Source organism: Drosophila sechellia, chromosome X (assembly GCF_004382195.2).
Source record: "Drosophila sechellia strain sech25 chromosome X, ASM438219v1, whole genome shotgun sequence".
Taxonomy (NCBI): domain Eukaryota; kingdom Metazoa; phylum Arthropoda; class Insecta; order Diptera; family Drosophilidae; genus Drosophila; species Drosophila sechellia.
The window spans coordinates 9609425-9628522 of NC_045954.1; the positions used below are offsets into that span (position 1 = coordinate 9609425).

The window sequence follows — 19098 nt, forward strand, 5'->3', positions numbered from 1 at the left end:
CCAAAGCCACAATTTGTCGACAGCGGGTTAAGTCGCCCTGTTTTCCTTGAACCCCTACAGCTGCCAAAGGGTTAAGAGCCGGGTATGGGCGACTGCAATGACGCTGAGCATTTAGAAATCCATTAATTTCAATCATTGCCCATGACTTTGCATTATTATTATTATTATTGTTATTACTCTCGTTGATGTTGCTCTTGTCGTTGCCTTCTACTTTTCGCTTTTCCCACGTCACCAATTTTCAAGGTTTTTTTTGTCGCGACTTTTTGCACTTTTTATAAAGTATTTCAAAGGGGTGAAACAAAAAGCAGAGAACTCTGGGTTGTTTTGACCCAAAGTTTGGTTTGGCGAAATATTTACGTGGGAAAATTCACAGGAAAAGTTTAGATTTTAGCACTTATTTTTGCAATGATTTATAATTTTTTCAGTAATTTATAATAATTTTCCCAAAGACTCCCTAATAAATATACCCCATTTTACCTAATAATACACTTTGCCAACTTTCACAAGAATATCTGAAGAGTAACTTGAGTTCGTTGAGGTTTTTCGCCGTGTCTGAGGAACTCCTTGCCGGAAACTACAGTGCATTTCGCACTGCACTTTGTGGGGAAGCCGGTGGATGATGGGGTATGCGGGGTTCAGAGGGCTGGTAACGCGTTTTAATGATTCAACATTTCTTGACTTTGATTCGAGTCGCGGAAGGAAAGAATGAGTGCAGGTTGCTGGTCGAAAAGGGGTTGCTTCTGGCCAAAAGGCATTGGCCCGCTTTTTGTCGGCTGTCAAAATAACAAAGTGCTTCAGCTGCATTCCCTTCGCCAAGCCAGAGGTGGAACAAAAAAAAAAAGGGCAAAAAGTGTCGATGAATGTTAAAGTTAACAAGTGACGGAAGTGAATTTACGGGGCGAGCAAAAAGAGCAAAGCAGCCGCAAAACAAAAACGAGCCAACGAACCGGCGAACAAAAAGCGAAAACCAACTCGAACACGAAAAAATTAAAAGGCAAGTAAGCAAAAATCATTTTCACAAAGTGCAGGACACGAAGGACCTGCCAAAAAAGCTCGAAGCCAAACTGTTGATGCTCTATCATTGTAACAGCAAGACTGCACTAAAAACGACCTCAAAAATATAAAAATAACATTTTATTGTGAATAATTCATTGAATCAGGATTATATTCCATTTACGACAAAATTATAAATTATAAAAGCGAAATGTGGTAAATGATTGACGCGAAAAATCACTACAAGTCTTTTGATTTATTATAGGAATTATACTTATTTTCTGTATTCAAAACCTTAAATAACCCTTTAATATACAAGATTAAGTTTTAAAATCAAAAGGTTTTAAAATCAAGTTTCAAGTATAAATACTGGGATATATAAGAATGCATTTGATATGAATGCGACTGGTGCTCCGAATATATGTCATTAAAATATAAAATCCCCTACAATCTTTGTGACATTTTCGCAGCATATATTTAAGTACATGCATGTGCGCTTTTCCGCCGAAAAACATTATAAGGTATTAAAGCTCGGTATATATTGACCCAATCAGATCTTTGACATTTTCGCGGCTTATATTCATCTACTCAAAAATCGAAATCTGATGCACTTTCCCTCGCCTTCTCTTTGCAGTTCTGCTTGCTGTCAGCTGGGAGGATTGGTGGACATACGATGGCATCTCAGGTAAGCTTTTCCGCCTGATCCGGCCCGCCCCCATTTCACCGCCTTCGTTTAAGTTTCATAAATACCAACAACAAAGTAAATTTTAATCAAGGCTCAACAATAACCACGGACGGAAGCGGAAAGTAAAATTTCAGGCAACGAGCAGCACGCGTCGCTCCAGCAACAAAGTTGGTTGGGGCAAATGGTGGGAAAATTTAGGGGAGCGCGGGTATATTTTTCACCTGCTCGAGGGTCGCGGAAAAACCAGGGCGATTGCCATTTGCTGTTGTTGCTGCTGGTGTAAAACGATTTTCTCAGCGACTGAAGCTGCACGCGTGAAATGCATGGAAAAGCGGCAAAGGAAAATGGTTTGGGAGGTTGATGGGTGGTGGGAAAACGAGAAAAAGGAAATGGTCGGTGTGTGGTGGGGAGGGGAAGGGGGAAAAGCAGAGACGAAGCCGATTTGCAGCTGTCAAATGGAAAGGCAGACAAAGTATTCAAAGAACCCAGGCAGAGAAAGAGAGCGAACTTTCCTTTTTTTTCTGAGCACCATTGTCTGGCGTTGAAACGTGATAAGCAGCCGCCCAGACGAGGAAAGAGAGGGCGCTAGCAGTGAGCGAAAGAGAGGGGCATATGAAGAGCAGAAGGAGATGGGAATTGGAGCTCCGAAATGGAAAACAGTTCGCCATGTGTCACTACTGGCGGCGAAATCGGGGCAAAGGTCCATGGAGATTATGTCCAGACAGGACAGCAGACAGCCGATAAGCATTGCTCCGTCTCCCTCACTCCCAGCCCCGCCCACCGCCTCTGCCGTCACCCTCGCTGCATTCTGCCTTCGGTGGAAGAATCTTTCTTAATCTTATTAGAGACACAACGGCGACGCCATTTGCACAAGACAAATGCATAAATAAGTTCAAGTGCTTTGAATTTTGAATTGAATTTGGCGAGCGGGAGAAAAATAAATGGATAGCGCAAGATATATCGCAAAAAATCAAACTTAAAGTCAAGAAAGCCGAGCCGAAAAATTTCGTGATTGAAAGAAAAAGTGATGATTTTTATCAATTGAAAAATTAAATACAGGACATTTTAAAATGTTATAGACTGTGGCCTAGTCGATCTGTATTAAACATGAAGTTACCCATTTCTCGCCGTGTAAAAGCCTGGAAACAGGGGTATCTTGTAACACGTGTTGTCAACAAATTGCAACCGAAATCCGAGGCGCACTTTGTGTCTCTTTTGGCATAAATAAATTTACATAAGCATTGCATGCATGTCGGCTGGAGGACTTCAAATCCCTCGTCAGGGGAGCACCACTGAGTGTGGCTCCAGGGGTTGGGTAAGAGGGGCTATGGAATTGCCAAAAAAGGGGGTTGGGGGGGTGGTGCTTTCGAATTGGCAAAAGGTTGCCCCGAAAAGACGGCTTAGCCTCAGCTGCAGTTGCAGCTGCAACGTGCCACTTGTTTAACGTGATTTGCACTCCCAACGAGCCAAATAAAGGCGGCCAAACGGAATCAAACGAAGCGTGCTTCATGCCACCATCTTTTGCCTTTGGCACCACCCAACCACCGAGCTATTTGGCAAAAAAAAGAGAATGCCACCCACCCACTGGGCCAACAGCCCATGCATCCAGATCCCGGATCCAGTCAGCCAAGCCACTAATGTTGTTAATGGCTGCTAAAATCGTTTGGCAATTGCCTCATTGACTCGACTCCAGACCGCATTTAATAGACTCGAGATTGCAACATCCTCCGTGGCGTTATCTGAAGTCTTCAACTTGTATCCACCGATTTTACTTATCCTTCTTGGCGCAATGCTCTGGTGATGAGCACGTGACCTTAAATTCTCATTGCTTTAGTGGATGCGTGCGAATGGATATACAACTATTTGCTGACGAAAATACTGGCATAAAAATGATAAATATTGATCATAAACTTATTTGGAAAGCTTTCAATAGAAAAGCCATAAACAATTAAATGAATAACTTAAATTAAGCTATACCAAATAAAAACCTAAGTCCTATAACAAACTAGAATTATTCTTCTCTAATTTAGCCGTATTTCCGCATTTTAACTTATCTTTTTAAGCGAATAGAAAAAAGTGAAAATTATAAGATCGCCACGCTCTAGAGAGTTAATTGCCTAACCCATTTAATGCCCGTAGCATCTCCAGTTTTTCATCAGGTTACTCTTTCCACTCTGGGGATTATTTTCGCCCCGTTCCTCATCCTTTATTTTTTATCCGCTTTTCCTTTGGCTTTTCTTTTTGGCTAATGCGATGGCGTCGTTGAGGTCAACAATCGCTTAAACGCGAGTACGTGGTATATCTATGATTGAAGCTCCTGATTGCGGCCTCGCAGCGAACGTGTTGATTCCCATGGACCCCCTTTTCACGCCGCCCCTGCCAGTCAGCCAGACGTACGTACTACGTGTCGTATACGCAATGCGACTGCAGGCGAAGCATTTTTATGGATACGTCAGAGAATGCAGAGTGCTGAGGAGAGGAGTGGTGTGGGAAAAGTTTCGGAATGTGTGCCATAAATGGGATTACAAGTGGCTGGAACGGAACGGACTCGAATGGAACACCCTAGAAGAGGTTTTAATAATTGGTTGATCCTTGAGAAAGCAAGCGAAAAACTAGGGTGGAATGAAAGGATAAGCGAGGAATATAAATAAAAACCATAAACTCAATTAAGGCACTGCAGCCGTAACTTCATGATATTAAATGAAATGAAACACCTGGCAGTTGGTTATATTTAACAACATGGATTAAAACTTGTTAGACTGCAGCAGAAAACAAGCAGTAAAATGCATAACAAAACATCAAATATCCAATTGCAAGAATTTAGAATCATAGATTCGACTCGATTCGTTTCGTGGAAGATTTAAGGTATTCACACCCAAAACTCAAAATGAAACACTTTCAATTGCTGAAAATACAAGGACCATGGATTATATCAACTCAACAATAGCAACAAACTGACCGAACCGACTGACTTGCCCTGGGAACTGGCAACAAAAAAGCTGGCCTATTGTTTTTTCGGATTCAGCTCGGCTTGATTTCATATTGCCATAAATTAAGCTGCCCGAGCTGCCAGATAAAGTTGGTCAAAGCCAGGAGCAAGGGAGATAGCAGCACATAGACGAGGGAGACGCCAGATAAAGCTGCAATTTTACTGTTACACTGGGTGGTGCTGGTGGTGGTTATAAAAATGGGACTGGTGATTGGGGGTAGGAAAACTAAGTAAACCGCACGAAATTAAACAAGTCAGGGGGCATTTTGGGTAGCAGGGCTAGATGGCTTAGTTGTGTGGCCAGAATCAAACAGACGCAAAACCAACCAGAAAAAGGGAAAAATGAACAAAAACCAAACCAACGCAGGCCAACACCTATGCAGATGCAGACAAATATTGTAATGGCCTCTGGCCCCCATGACTTTTTGCCGCCACCTCCCCCCCACCCCCCCCTTTGCCATTATGCAATTTGTGGCAGGTTTTCGCAGCACAAAACACAATTGTGGTCGGCAAGGAAACTTTGAAAACAGTTTGAGGAGAACTGGGTTCATAAATCTCCTTGCCACCACCGCCCGTTTTTGGGCATGGATCGATTGGATGGGCTGTCCAATAAAGCATACTCACTCTTCGTTTCAGGACCTGCCTTTTGGGGCCTCATCAATCCGGAATGGTCGCTCTGCAACAAGGGTCGTCGCCAGTCGCCGGTCAATCTGGAGCCCCAACGCCTGCTATTTGATCCCAACTTGAGGCCCATGCACATAGACAAGCACAGGGTGAGTCGAAATGCCCGCTGGGAAATGAAAACTAACATTTAAGATAATATATGATTCCTTGGATAATATGTATTCTTTATATTCTCTATTTTCGTCAGATATCCGGACTGATCACTAATACGGGACACAGCGTCATCTTCACGGCCGGCAATGATACGGTGGCCAACTACGACGGTATGCAGACGCCGGTGAATATCTCGGGCGGACCGCTGTCGTACCGCTACCGCTTCCACGAGATCCACATGCACTACGGATTGAACGACCAATTCGGATCGGAGCACAGTGTCGAGGGCTACACGTTCCCGGCGGAGGTGAGATACATATACCCATGTCTGCCTACTTATGCTGTTCTTCCACTGGTGTCACTCTCAATTTCCGGTGCAGGGTGAGCCCTAAATTTAGCATGGGACACTTTGACACTTGCTGGGGCTCAAGGCCTGTAATGGATTCTATTCCGGTTCTTTTGCCTGTCAACAGATTTCCCTCTTTAACAATTCAATTGTGTCTGTTTCTGTTGCTGCCTCCTGTGTTCCTTCTGGGCAATGGTATGCCAAGGAGTGGGGGAGTTTCTCAACTTTTCTTGCGTCATTTCATTGCCATCCTACCATCCTGACATCCATTGTGGCCCTACGCCACTGGCTGTAAACTTGTTAGCCCGCCCGCTCAAATATTTACACAGATAAACGAGCGGAAGTGTATTTGATCAGCATTTAATGCAGCAAATGTCGATTTGTCGCTGACAAAAAACAAAAAGCTCAGAAAAAAAATAAAACATAAGATGGGGGAAAATAAAATAAATAACAAAGTCAAAAAAGCCAAGAGCTCGACGTCTTTGTCTGCAGTTCTTGACGACGTTATCATCAACGCGACGACGTCGTCGCCAGGTTCAACATGTTGGAAACTCGCCCCACTTGTCTGCCGCTTTGATTTGAAGCCCCAGCCTCCGCTTTTCCACTTTTCTGCTTTGCCGCCCCCCCGGACGCGTCATTCACACTTTTGCGAGGCGGAATTTCCACAAAGGTAGCTCAGCTCAGGTTACCTATTTATTTAAATAGAAACATTGCTTGATTTGGCACAAAAAATGTTGTTTTAAAGTTGAAAAATGTGTATTAAAAATCGATGCTTAATAGATAATATATATGATCATCGAAAACGTATTGAGGACATGGCGAAAACTGTGAAATATTTCAAAGTTAACGAGAGTGAATGATTTGCATGAGCGCGTTCCTCCTGGCTTTTCACAGCCTGCTCCTGATGGCTGATGATTTTGTATTGTTTTATTTGTACATTGTTTTTGGGGAAGCAGGAGGGACATATTTATGTGTCATATGGCAGGCGTTGTTGCGACTCGCAGACACCTTGTCTGCGCTTTGAGCCCCAGCTCTGCCTGACTTTTCCCACACACTTTTGCCCCCTCCCTGCATTTTCTGGAATATACACATGCGTGCTCTCGCCCCCTTGTTTGCTGTTTGTCAAATATGATTTAACCTCGCGGAGACCGTGTTTTGTTCATTTTGATGTCAAGTTCACACACAGGCTCGCTTCACTTGATTTGCGAGTACGTTATTAAAAGTATGTAAATACCCACGACTTTCAACAAAGGCTTTCTGTTTGCCACCGCCGTCTTCAGCCGGTTCTTAGCTGGTTATTTATTGCCCCAGATTTATAACAAAGTCTTAGTGTTGTCCCATTGACTCAATGACTTCTGGAGTATGTGGATGGAATCCGTAATCTCTGACAAATTTCACTGGCCAGATGTTCATTAATTAAAACACATTTCTTCTGGCGGACCAGCTGTTGCTGTTACAAATTAGTTATTGTCTATGGTTAATGAACCCATCACTTTTGTTTGACCTTAGATGGCGGGGAACTACATCGAGCGATTTATTAGCCCAACCACTTTGTTTACTTTCGTAATGGCTTCATCAAATTTATAACTAGCTATGATATCATTGATTTCCATTGAAGGTGAGAAGCAGCAATTACATATGATAGAAGCAAATATCGCGGCAATAAAAGAAAAGAGTTAATAATGGCTAAAGGTTGTAAGTATTAGGTCTTCCCGAAATCACGAACACTTCTTGCCGCTTTTTTAAGAACCTATCTGCTGGCAAAGAGTCCTCCGCTCCCGAGGGTTAATCCTGTCGTGCGTCTGTCTGATCCTTGGTCACTTGACTTGACTTGAGTTGAGTTGAGACGAGACGAGAGCAGTTGAGCCGCGTTGGGTTGAGTTGCGATTTCCTGAGTGATGTGCGACACAGTTTTCATTTTCATTTTTGCAGTCCCATTTCCATTTCCATTTGCCGTTTCGGTCGTGCGGCGCTTTTGTCTGCTTTTCCGCCCGATTTTCCAGCAGATTTTCCTTTTCGCTGCTAGGCAATCAAAAAGTGAGCCGCAGCTGCCACATCAAACTGCAGACCGTCGACTGCAGACGACACGCAAATAACGTTATAAATCTGTTGCATGTCAGCAGTTGGTAACAACCTTTAACCCCTCACGGCCGACTTTTGACTCCGACTACCAACTGTCAGCGACTACCAATGTCAGTGTGAATTAATTTGAATTCCGCCACGGGGCAGAAGTTGTTCCTCTTTTGCGATTGACAAAGTACGCCCTGTATTTCGCTTAAATTACTTTGACTGCCAAGGAATCTCAGACTCTAATTTCCCCGCCTCGGGACCTCGAGAATTCGACAACAGCCCACAAATTGTTCTCTCGTGTAAACAATGGGGTGATTAAAACGCAGTCTGCTGTCTGTCAGCTTGATTTAGGCCCAAAGTGACAAACAATTGGCAAACTGAAATGGGAGATTGAAAAGCAAACTAGAAGGCACTTGAAAGTGTTTTTAAAAGGGCCTGACAATAAACAGAAAAAGAAATCTTAAAATAAACTATCAGCAATCAATTCTGGCTTAGTGAGAATTTTTAGTTTAAAAATTTGTTGATGCAGCCCGAAATTGCTCCTAAAAGTACACTCTCAAATAATTCCAGAGCCATGTCCGAGTATATAAACCATGTTGCATCGCCGAAATATGGCCAAAGCAGCCAAGGGATCCCGTTTCCCAGTTCCCCGGAAGCCGGCAGTATCCGGCCAATGTAAGGCATTTTCCGGCCGTAACGAAATCCGCCTTAATGGGCCCCGCCTCGGAATTTGATCTGCCTTAATGAATTCGTAATTGGCAATTTTAATTAATCCCCATGAAATCCGCACAAGATTGCAGCCGTGTCTTGGATTTCGGTAGCCTGTTGTCATTGGATGCCAGTGGCATACACCTGAAAGGTGTGCCGAACGGAATGGCAGCAGGGGGGTGGGTGGTGTAGTTTTCCGGCGGTGGGTGGGGGCTTTTCCGAAAATGGGTACCAGATATGCGTTATTTCTATTTGCAATGCACAGTTGCCTGATTTTGATTTGTTTTGGGCCGCGGTAATTTAGCACTTGTCTTGTGGCTAAAATTTAATCACCAGGGGTTTTCGGTTTTCGGCACGCGGTGGTTGTGATTTAGCGATGGCCGCGTGAGGCAACAAAACTATCGCCATCGGTGTAGATAATTTGCTTCGTGATTTGGCAGCAGATTTTTACCGCATCCGGCAGACACGTGCCCATCGGTAGGCGATCTAATGGATTGTGATTCGTCCCCCTTAACCCACTTAACCCCCTTCGTTATGGTCAGCTTGGAGCCAGCCCTCTTAACCCCCCACTGACCCCTGACTGCGGTTGGAAACCACGGGCAACACAACCCAAACGACCAACAACCGGCAATGGCTTAACCATTAATTTACGCGCTAACCATGAAGTACTTAAATATACAAATGTATCTGTATCTCTATCTGTGTGCCTGAGTGACTGAGCACGAACGAACGCCAAAATATTTGCTGCTAATGAGGTCGTGCTGTAATTTTAGCAGTCCCCCCCTCCCGCAGCCACAGCCCCGTCCGCCCCCGGAAAATGTCGTAGTACAACCCCTTTTGAAAAATCCGTTTAAAGGATAACCAAACCAGCAAGCAGGAAGCGATTAAAGCACGTTTTATCCACCTTTTAAAACGCTACTAAGTCGTTAATGGGGACTGAGTGGATTTTCAGCGGGCGGGTAATGAGTTCGGTGAAGTTCTTGATTGGATTATGATGCCGGGTAAGTCAGGTGCCCAGACGGTGTTTAAAGCGGCTGGCTAAGAGAATTTCGCAAGTGGCTTCCGTGTCTAGCTGGCTCAACTATAAGTTACTTACATGGCGGTTGATTAAAGCTCGTTTTATATTTTGGTACGACATTCGATGTTGCGATTATTTAACCATAACATGCACTCGAGCAGCAACATTCCATATTCAGGCTATTATTTTTAAAGTTGTGGCAAAAAAACGGATTATTTGATGTACGAAATTTGGAAACACGGCTCTTGCCAAAAACTTGATATTTACAAACGGAATTTTCGTCATAACTTCGCTGAAAATGGTCATATAGATGAAAGAATAACTGTTTTGAACAGCTAATTACCAATGCTAACGATCCCTACCACTTTTTGAAGAATTTAGGAAAATTAATTTTTGGGTCAATTTTCGCTTTTTTTGTAAGGGGTAACATCATCAAAATTTGCAAAAAATGACCAAAAAATAGAATTTCCATTTGTGGATACAGTTCGATTGGAAATTTAAATACGAATACAACGAAATATGGCATTCCATATTTAAACAATTATTTTTTAAGTTGTGGCAGAAAAACTGATTATTTTATGACCAAAAATCGGAAAAACGGCTTTTTCCCAAAACTTGATATTTACAAATGGAATTTTCGACATAACTTCGCTGAGAATTGTCATATAGAAGAAAGAATAACTGTTTTGAGCAGCTAATTATCAGTGCTAATGATACCAATTTGTTATATATTTCCTTTTTGGAGAATTTAGGAAAGTTCATTTTTGGGTAAACTTTCGCATTTTTTGCAAGGGGTAACATCATCAAAATTTGCAAAAAATTACCAAAAAATAGAATTTCCAGTTGTGGATACAGTTCGATTGGGAATTTAAATACGAGCTCAACGAGATATGTCATATGTCATTCAATATTCATGCGAATTTTTTTAAAGTTATGGCGAAAAACTGATTATTTGAGACCGAAATTCGGAAAAAAACTGATAGTGCTTGGACGAAAAAGCTGAATATAGTCTGATTACAAGAATGAGATTTATCGTAAGGCTTTTCATATTGGATAAAATTCTTTGCTTACTTTTAGTTTTAAGATCATTATGGTATATTAACTGATTTCACTACAGTCGCCATCTCAAGTTACCTGCTGGACCAGCTTTGCACTCTCAGCATTTCCATTTGGTCGCGTTTTCAACGCCAGCAAATCGCGTTGGTCTGCTCATTTCCATGTTTTCCAGTTGCTCTTCTTTATCTTTTGCCCTAGTGCAGGGCATAATTAGCCGAAAGTGCTACAAGTGCATCGGAAAAGTGCTTCAGGAAGGGGTTTCCAGACAACCATGACAAACTGCGGCCAGAAATGGAGCGATGGTCCGGTAAATCGGCTCCTTCCTAAGCTCTCCTCTGTTTTTGGCCGTTGGTGTGCGTGTTTGACAATGTCCCCAGTGCGTTGTTAAGCTAATTTGCTTCATTTGTCTAGAAAACTGACACAGAGCAAAAGGAGGATGGGGCAGACCATACATAGGCGGCAAAGTGTTGACATGAGGCCATGTTCTCGGCCTAAACCACCAAGCCTCTGCTTCTGCTTCTGTTGGCCATGGCCAATATTATCGTGCCCGGTCAGTGCAGCACGAAAGCCAAGTCAAGCGGCTGAAGGGCCAAGAATGTTGCTCCACCTCGTCCTGAGTCCTTCCATATCCATCTCCACCCCGCAGCTACATCAACATCCCCCAGCCAAACCAATAAGCCCACTGCTACCTCTTCTAGGGAAATATTTATGCACAGTGGGGTATTGGTATTTTTATAGAAAGGTTATAGCTACTAGTACTAAAGATAGAAATCATAGCCATCGATTTTGATTTAAAGCTCTAACTACTCGATTAGTTTTTATTTTCAATTTAATACGAATTATTAAATTTTAAATAAGGATAACTTAAAAACTTGTACTCTGCAAATCAAAGAAATCGATATAGTTGAGAACATACACCAATTTATTGAAAGGACGTTCGATTTCCTGGGACCAAATATAGAGTAGTGGCCGAATATTTTTGCGATTCACCCCACTGTGCGGGCCACCTTATTGACTGCAGATGGGGCTGTGTGATGGGGTTTATGAGGCAGAAGGACCCACTGTGCTGGCCAGGCAAAGTTTCAGCAGCTGGCGTCGCGCTGGTCGCTTTGACTCCTGCTCCTGCTGTGGGGTTAAAGTGGGCAGGGGGATACAGCAAGGACTACAGGACTACCGACTAGGCCTGACTCTGAGTCTGGGGCTCTCCGCTCTGTGGAATCCATGCAGTGAAAACATGTGTAATTGATCTGATTAAGTTGCCTTTGCTCTGCGTGTGGGTATTCCTGTATGTGTGTGTGTGTTGGCCAGCTTTTCTGCCTGAGTGTGTGTGTGTTTGTTTTTATGTATGTGCATGTGCTGTCCAAGAAATATGCCAGAGGAGCTGGCTTTGTTCAAACAAATTGTAGTGGGAAAGGGGCATCCCCCAACACCGCTTAGGCTTTGGGCTCTTTGCGTTTTGGCCGGCTTGTTGTCCGGCTATTTGCTGGTACTTACACTATTTGCCCTTGTTGCTGTTGTTGTTGCTATTGCCATTTTTGTTGCTGGTTGTCTTTATCTGCATGTATCGTATTTGTTGTTGCTGTCCAGACACACTGCTCGTATTTATTTGCTTTGCCACAGGCTTTGACTGTTTAATGAAACGGAAATATAACATTTTAGTTTGCGGTCAAATATTGTATAATTTTGCCTCAGCCCCAACCAGCCCCATTGTTGCCACTGAGCACACAAAAAGGAATAGATGGGGTAATTCATTGCCTTTATGATTCAATTTCATAGATATTAGGCCGAAGGTGTGAAGGCATTGGAAATGAAGACGGGTAAGGGTCGGGGCTTACGCATTACGAAATGCGATTTATTTGTTTTGGTCAGAAAGATTTTAATGTGATTTAAAGACTATTTATAAAACTGAAGATTTAATTGGGTCGACAGTGTGGGTAACCGCCCAGGCTCAGTCTATTTACAGATTACGTTTTATTCAATTAACTAATCGTATTTCGAGGCCGATTAAGGGAGGATAAAAGTCAATAGTTAAAAGCCTGTTTAACTCTAAACAAACCAAAATCAAATCAAAGAAGGCGTTGATTTGAATTGATATTTGATGTGATTTTATTTCTCACATATAAATTATTAAATATTTGTTTATTCTAATATGGTGCAGCTTAAATCGTCTGCAGCAACAAACTATAGTTTGGTAACTAGTTTTTTATGTTCAATTTTTAATTTAGTTGTTCGGTTTTCTCATGCAGTTAACGCCCAGGATCTGCCCATATTTTGGGTGTCTGAGCAGGAAGCTTTTTTGTACGAATGAGTATAGCTTCTGCTCGGACTGTGGCTACTGCTCAAGTTGAAAATGAGAGGGTGGTGCCACAAGGACTTTCCCATCTTCAGTTTGCCATGGTCTCGTCAAATTTTCATTTGCTGCAGCACTACCAAATATACTTAAGTATATGAACATTCCCATGCAGGGACAGTGCGTTTCGCAAGTGAAGAGTTTTTGCTGATTTCTTTACTATCAAATATTTGCCAAAAACGAAACGGATCTATACATTCCAGCATGAAATATACTATATAGTGTAGCCATATTAATATATATAACCCTTTGAAAGTGGATGTGTACTTGCGAAACGCACTGTTTGCAGTCGAGTTCTCCTCGTTTTGATAGAAACTTCAGTTCTATTTGCATTAGTTGCCATTTTTGCCACCCCCATGCCGCCCAGTTTCCGCTGCTCCAGCAATTGCAACTTCACCAAGCACTCGGTAAAAGGAACTTTGGGAAATTTTAATTTAATTTTTATTTGCCTTGCTGGGCACACATTAAAATTGCAGCATGTAGTTTTTTAATATTTAAATGCACGCCTCGTCGCCCCAACGCCGCCCTTCAATTCGTCCTGTTCTGTTCCCTGCTCCTTCCAGCGATTCATTCTCCTTTTGGTCCGTGCAATTCCCAGGGAAAAAGAAGAGTTAAAAGTCGGCACAGGGCATGTGGGGAGTCCTGTGGGAAGGGGGGCGAACGGAGTTCAGCTGGCAGGACTACTACGATTAACTACCCAGCGCCTACGGCCACGCCCACTGGCCATCAGTGTGTGCTCTCTGCTATTATTATTATTATTTTCACTATTGTCTGCAGCATTTCCTTCCGCTCGGTGCGTCTGGTCTGGTCAGCCAGCGCATGCACTCACACCTATGCCATTTACCAACGCACACACACACGGAACTCTCTCTCACACACGGACACACACACACACATTCAGGCCGAGAAACAAATATATCCCAGACCCAAATACCCCCGAAAATCCATGTATACATGTTACACAAACTCACAAAAAATAGCACTCAAAGGAATTTTTAGTGCGAAAGATTGCCTAATAAATTTTAAAGTGCAATGATTATGTTATGCATGCTATTTAGAAACATTTAAAAAAAGGAAGTATGAGGCTGTACATGAGGCTGTATGTGTATGTATATGTGTATGTGTCATGGTGGGTGGTAAGGAAAATCTTGGCCCTTTTGGTGTCTTGGCTGAAAGCAAAATATTTGCTGTTTTTGTTGCTTGATCTTCTCTCCAAACTATAAATGTTTGTGTGCGTATGTGTTTGTGTTTTTGCCTACGTGTTCTAGTGTTTGTGTTTGTATTTGTGTGCATTTTGTTGATAGTTGGGATTATTTTGGGGCAATTTATGCGAAACAAGGCGAAAGCTTTCGTTGACCCGTGTCACGCCCCCCTGTTGTGTGTTGGCTGTCACCGCCCCTGTATGCATTTGGGCTTAAATTGAGCAACAATAAAGTTTTGGCCACACAGCACACAAGAAATAAAGAATGGAGACAGAAGCGACAACCCAAAGGGAAAGAAAGTAGAAGAGTTCCCTAGTCCTTAACCATATCTCCCTCTGTCTCCATCTCCATACATACTCGCATCTCTCTTGCTGACTCTTCATTTCTTCTCTGTGTTTCCAGATACAAATATTCGGCTACAATTCCCAGCTGTATGCAAATTTCTCAGATGCCCTCAATCGCGCCCAGGGCATCGTGGGCGTCTCCATTCTGCTGCAAGTGAGTTATTCCCCAAGGTGCTCAAAAATGATGAGCAATCCTCTTTAGATATAAACTACCTAGCTTATGGATAATGTAACTGAATGATCTTCCAATTATTTTGTATTCTTTAGCTTGGAGATCTCTCGAATGCGGAGCTGCGCATGCTCACCGATCAGCTGGAGCGCATTCGCTATGGCGGCGATGAGGCATTTGTAAAGCGTCTCTCCATCCGCGGACTGCTCCCGGACACGGATCACTATATGACCTACGATGGATCCACAACGGCACCTGCCTGCCACGAAACAGTCACCTGGGTGGTGCTCAACAAGCCCATCTACATCACAAAGCAACAGGTATGTTCCAAATCACATTTACCACTTAAAATATATTAGATAAGTAAAGTACCTTAAAAAACATTACTTTTGCAAGTTTTCTGTTTTTTGAAAATTGTTTAATAATACAATACCCACATAAAGCTCACCCCAGTCAGCCAGCGCAAAGTGAATAAGTCAAGAGAATAATTTTTTTCCAAACGAATTCATCAAGTTGCTCTGGTCGCTCCACCATTTTGCCCAATCTCCGTTCCCCCCAAATAAAAAAAAACATTTTGAGCGATGAGCACCTTAATGTTTGTTAATTAGTATACAGTACTACGATGTCCGCTGGTCCCCGGCTTCTTCTGTTTTATTAGCTAATTTCATTTAAGTTTTAAATTGAGTTGCTGCTGCTGGTGCTTCTGCTGCTGGAGGAGCAACAAAGTGGATAGCGTCCATAACTCAAAGGAATGGCGACCAGCGAAAAGCGAGCTGCACACACACACACACACGTGTTCAGTTGAATACAGAGGGAGAAAAAATTTAACACAAATGTTTATTAAGTGCAGCGCTGTAATAAAGACGCCAGCGGTGGGCGATGGGTGGCGGGGGATGAGTGGTTTTGTGGAGCGGTTGAATGGTGGCCAGCGGCATACGTGTAAACAATGTAAACAGGGCGGGCAGGAAAGAGAGGCAGAGAGACACCAACACTCACGAGAACTCACACACACACTCCCACACACACTCCCACACACACATGCACATGCGACTGCAGCAGGCAGACTCATAAAAACTTCAACAAGCTCAATGGCACCCATGGGCACATGATTACAACTTGTGGCAGCCATGGAGGACTCCGGTCCACGAGTCTCCCAGCAACGTAATTTACTGGCTGCACCGCACACTCACAATCTCACACACTCACATACTCGCACGCGAAGAAAGAGAGGGCAGAGGTGTGGCAGAAAGAGAGAGCAGAAGACAGCACCTTGCTGGCAAAACATAATTTACCAAATTAAAGTAACACCGGTGAGAAGAGTGGCCCGGCGAGGGGGGAGGGTGTAGCTGAAAGCACAGGATGCTGCGAGACATGAGCTGAAATTGCAATTAACCCATTAACGTGCGCTCTCTGTCACAGGCGGAAAGGGAAACGTTAGCGTCCAAAGGGTTAAGCCGAGTCACAGATCGCTGGAAAGTCACAGTCAGTAGTTGTTCATACTACTAATTTCAAAAAGATCAGAGAAAAAGGTACTAAAGTTATGTTCGGTATTTCATATGTTTTTGGCCATAACTCCATGTTTATAAGAAATCCCCTTCAGTTTAAAACCACAATACAATCCAACCGGAAACGGGCTTTAATCCTTGAGTGTCATTTAGTGTTGCATACTTTCGGGACTTTCACACACACACACAGGCACACATACGCGCGCATACACGTATACCCAACTTAATTCACAGTTGAACGGGCACAGGGGGGGCGAATCGGAACCCTTAACCCTCGGCAGCCCGCGCTCTCCTCAATCAATATCAACCCGGCCACGTTGTCGTGAAAAGCGATTTTGACGGAAGTCAATTGATAAACAGATTGAGTAGATTAAGTGTTATTGACTCGTTGTCGTGGTTGTTGTTGATGTAGTTGTTTTTGCTCCTGTCGTCTCATCGATGCTTTTCTCTCTCTCTTTCCCTCTATGTATGTGTGGGTCCTTAGTGTTTCCTTTTTGCAGTTTTTTGTTCAGCAAGCTTATTTTTAGGATTAGCAATTTCTGTCAAGCTTGATTTTTTTGCCAAAGTGCGGATCGATGATGTTGTGTGTGGGCAAAAGTTTATAATTATGTACGTTAAACGCTCGACAGACGGTTAAAATCGGTTCGATGGGCTCTCCGGCTTATCTCCATCGGCTGTTTGGCTTATTGTCGAGCCATTGTTGATCTACTTCCGTGTCTCGATGCTGATGAAAGCACTACAGAAATTATGTTTGCTTTAAAGCCGAATCAATGAATCATTGCCTCATGATAAGCTTTTAGTTTTGCTGTTTGTCGTTTACTTTGTCCAACTAAAAACACATAGTTATCATAGTAATGAATGCATAGCAGCTAAGCGAGGTTAGAAAACTTATTTTTCAGTCATTACTCATACGCAATGTTGGCAGTAATTATTTTAAGCGTTTTAAGCAGTTTAAGAAGGTTCAGTTAATTAAGTTTTGTATTTATTCTGTACGGTTGGGAAAGTAAATTTGATTGAAGTAATTGATGTAGCCATTGATAAGATTTCACTTATTTCCTTACAGTTGCACGCCCTGCGCCGCCTGATGCAGGGCAGCCCAGACCACCCGAAAGCGCCCCTGGGCAACAATTACCGGCCACCCCAGCCGCTCCTGCACCGGCCCATTCGCACCAATATTGATTTCAAGACGACGAAGTCGAACGGCAAGGCCGCCTGCCCCACCATGTACCGCGAGGTCTACTATAAAGGTAATGGAATAGATACTAAAGAGCATATTGTCTGCACAACAAAACACTGCCAAATCAGTTTTTCATAGGATAAATCTCCACTTTCGTTTTAGTGTTTTTAAAATTTTACAATATCTTTTGCAGCGACCAGTTGGAAACAGAACTAGAAGTCAGCGACGTGATGGCGTAACGTAACGTATCGTAAGCGTAAGCGTATGACGTAAGTAGCGAGCGGCGTGCAACAGGAGCTTCCACTAAACATACATATAAACAAGGCGATGCCGAGGGAAAAGGACGCGGACCGGAAGGATTCAGATGGTAAAGGGAAGGGACAAGGAGTGGGGTAGAGGATCACAAAGGAATCAGTGCAGCAGCGGCCAAAAAAAATGGCGATTGGAATTACACACATCTATAAATATAAATAGGCAAAGGAATAATATGGATAGCGATTACGATTACGATAACTAGCATTAAATGTGAATTTTTTTTGTCTCCCCCGAAACGAAAATCAATCAGACCTTGATTGCTGTCAGAGGTTACTTTTTTTTGTGTGTGCATAGCGTAAGTACAATAACGATTAAAAACAAAAAACAGCGATGAATAGTAATCATAATTACCGACATAACCATTAAAGTAATCCATAAAACCAAATACTATTGTATATTTTAAGTTAGGCCGGACAACGTGAAAAGATCAAAATAATATATACAGCATACAAAATACGAGTATCGATAGTTGGCAAACTATTATGGCAGGCATTATGCAAAACCCACCCAAAGAACAGACCCTAAATCCATACCCATACTGTTGGATGTATGAAAATAGTCTGTTCATGCCCCCTAAATGTGTATAGAGCGGACTTTGTGTGTGTGCGTGTGTGTTTGTGGACATTAGGTAATAACATTAACAATAATCAAGTTTTAATCTTTATGAGTGAGAGTACATCAATGCGAAAAAAACTACCACAATGCTATTAATTTGTATATTCTGATATTTTCACAATTTGCGGTTCATATTTTAAGATTTAATCCTGTACTTTAATAACATATTTTTGATTATTGAAAAATATAATTATTTACCTTTGCCTTTTTTTACATTAACTTAATGCTTCAGCTTATTATTTCAGTGTCTAAATTCATACGTATTTGTTTTCAAATTCGATCAGTAAAACGTGACGAACTACTAATATATTGGCCAATTTTATGGGCTTAAAAAGGGTCCCACGGGGCAATGCAGAAATCCATTGAGGACTTTAAATACTTGCACATTTAATTGGAATTTTAAAATTATGATTTTGAGCATTTTTAATACGTAATTCCGAAGTGGAGGCACCACTAACGTTGCAGTGTCGCCGCAAACGCGTGCATTTTGCATTTTAAATGCACTTGACCGCAGAGCATTCACTGTTCCGCCAGTTCCCCACCGGCTTGTGTAACCGGGGACCTTATCGAGCCAACTCACCCGGCATCCTGCATCATCCTCGAGCACCCAGTTACCACCCTGCATCACCCTGCCCCCACCGTGCACCATCCAAAAACCACCCGGGAATGTCGGGCTGTCGCTTATCGAACGGCAAATGCAACATGAATCCACAAAATCTGTTGCGGTTATTTAAAATCACGTTTAAATACGAAAGTGCTGGATGTCTCTCGCTTCGTTT

At 42.7% G+C, this 19098-nt stretch overlaps 1 protein-coding gene across 1 annotated transcript in view; it reads left to right on the top strand.

Annotated features, from left to right (window-relative positions):
* Nucleotides 1-18025, top strand: part of LOC6617487 (carbonic anhydrase-related protein 10) — a 46971-nt gene extending 28946 nt beyond the window's left edge. The window contains exons 3-9 of the mRNA XM_002041768.2: nucleotides 1628-1678; nucleotides 5304-5440; nucleotides 5539-5751; nucleotides 14597-14692; nucleotides 14806-15027; nucleotides 17276-17459; nucleotides 17583-18025. Coding sequence (XP_002041804.2) covers nucleotides 1628-1678; nucleotides 5304-5440; nucleotides 5539-5751; nucleotides 14597-14692; nucleotides 14806-15027; nucleotides 17276-17459; nucleotides 17583-17605 — 926 coding nt within the window. The 3' untranslated portion in view covers nucleotides 17606-18025. The remainder of the gene's footprint in view (nucleotides 1-1627; nucleotides 1679-5303; nucleotides 5441-5538; nucleotides 5752-14596; nucleotides 14693-14805; nucleotides 15028-17275; nucleotides 17460-17582) is intronic.
* Nucleotides 18026-19098: the final 1073 nt, after the last annotated feature.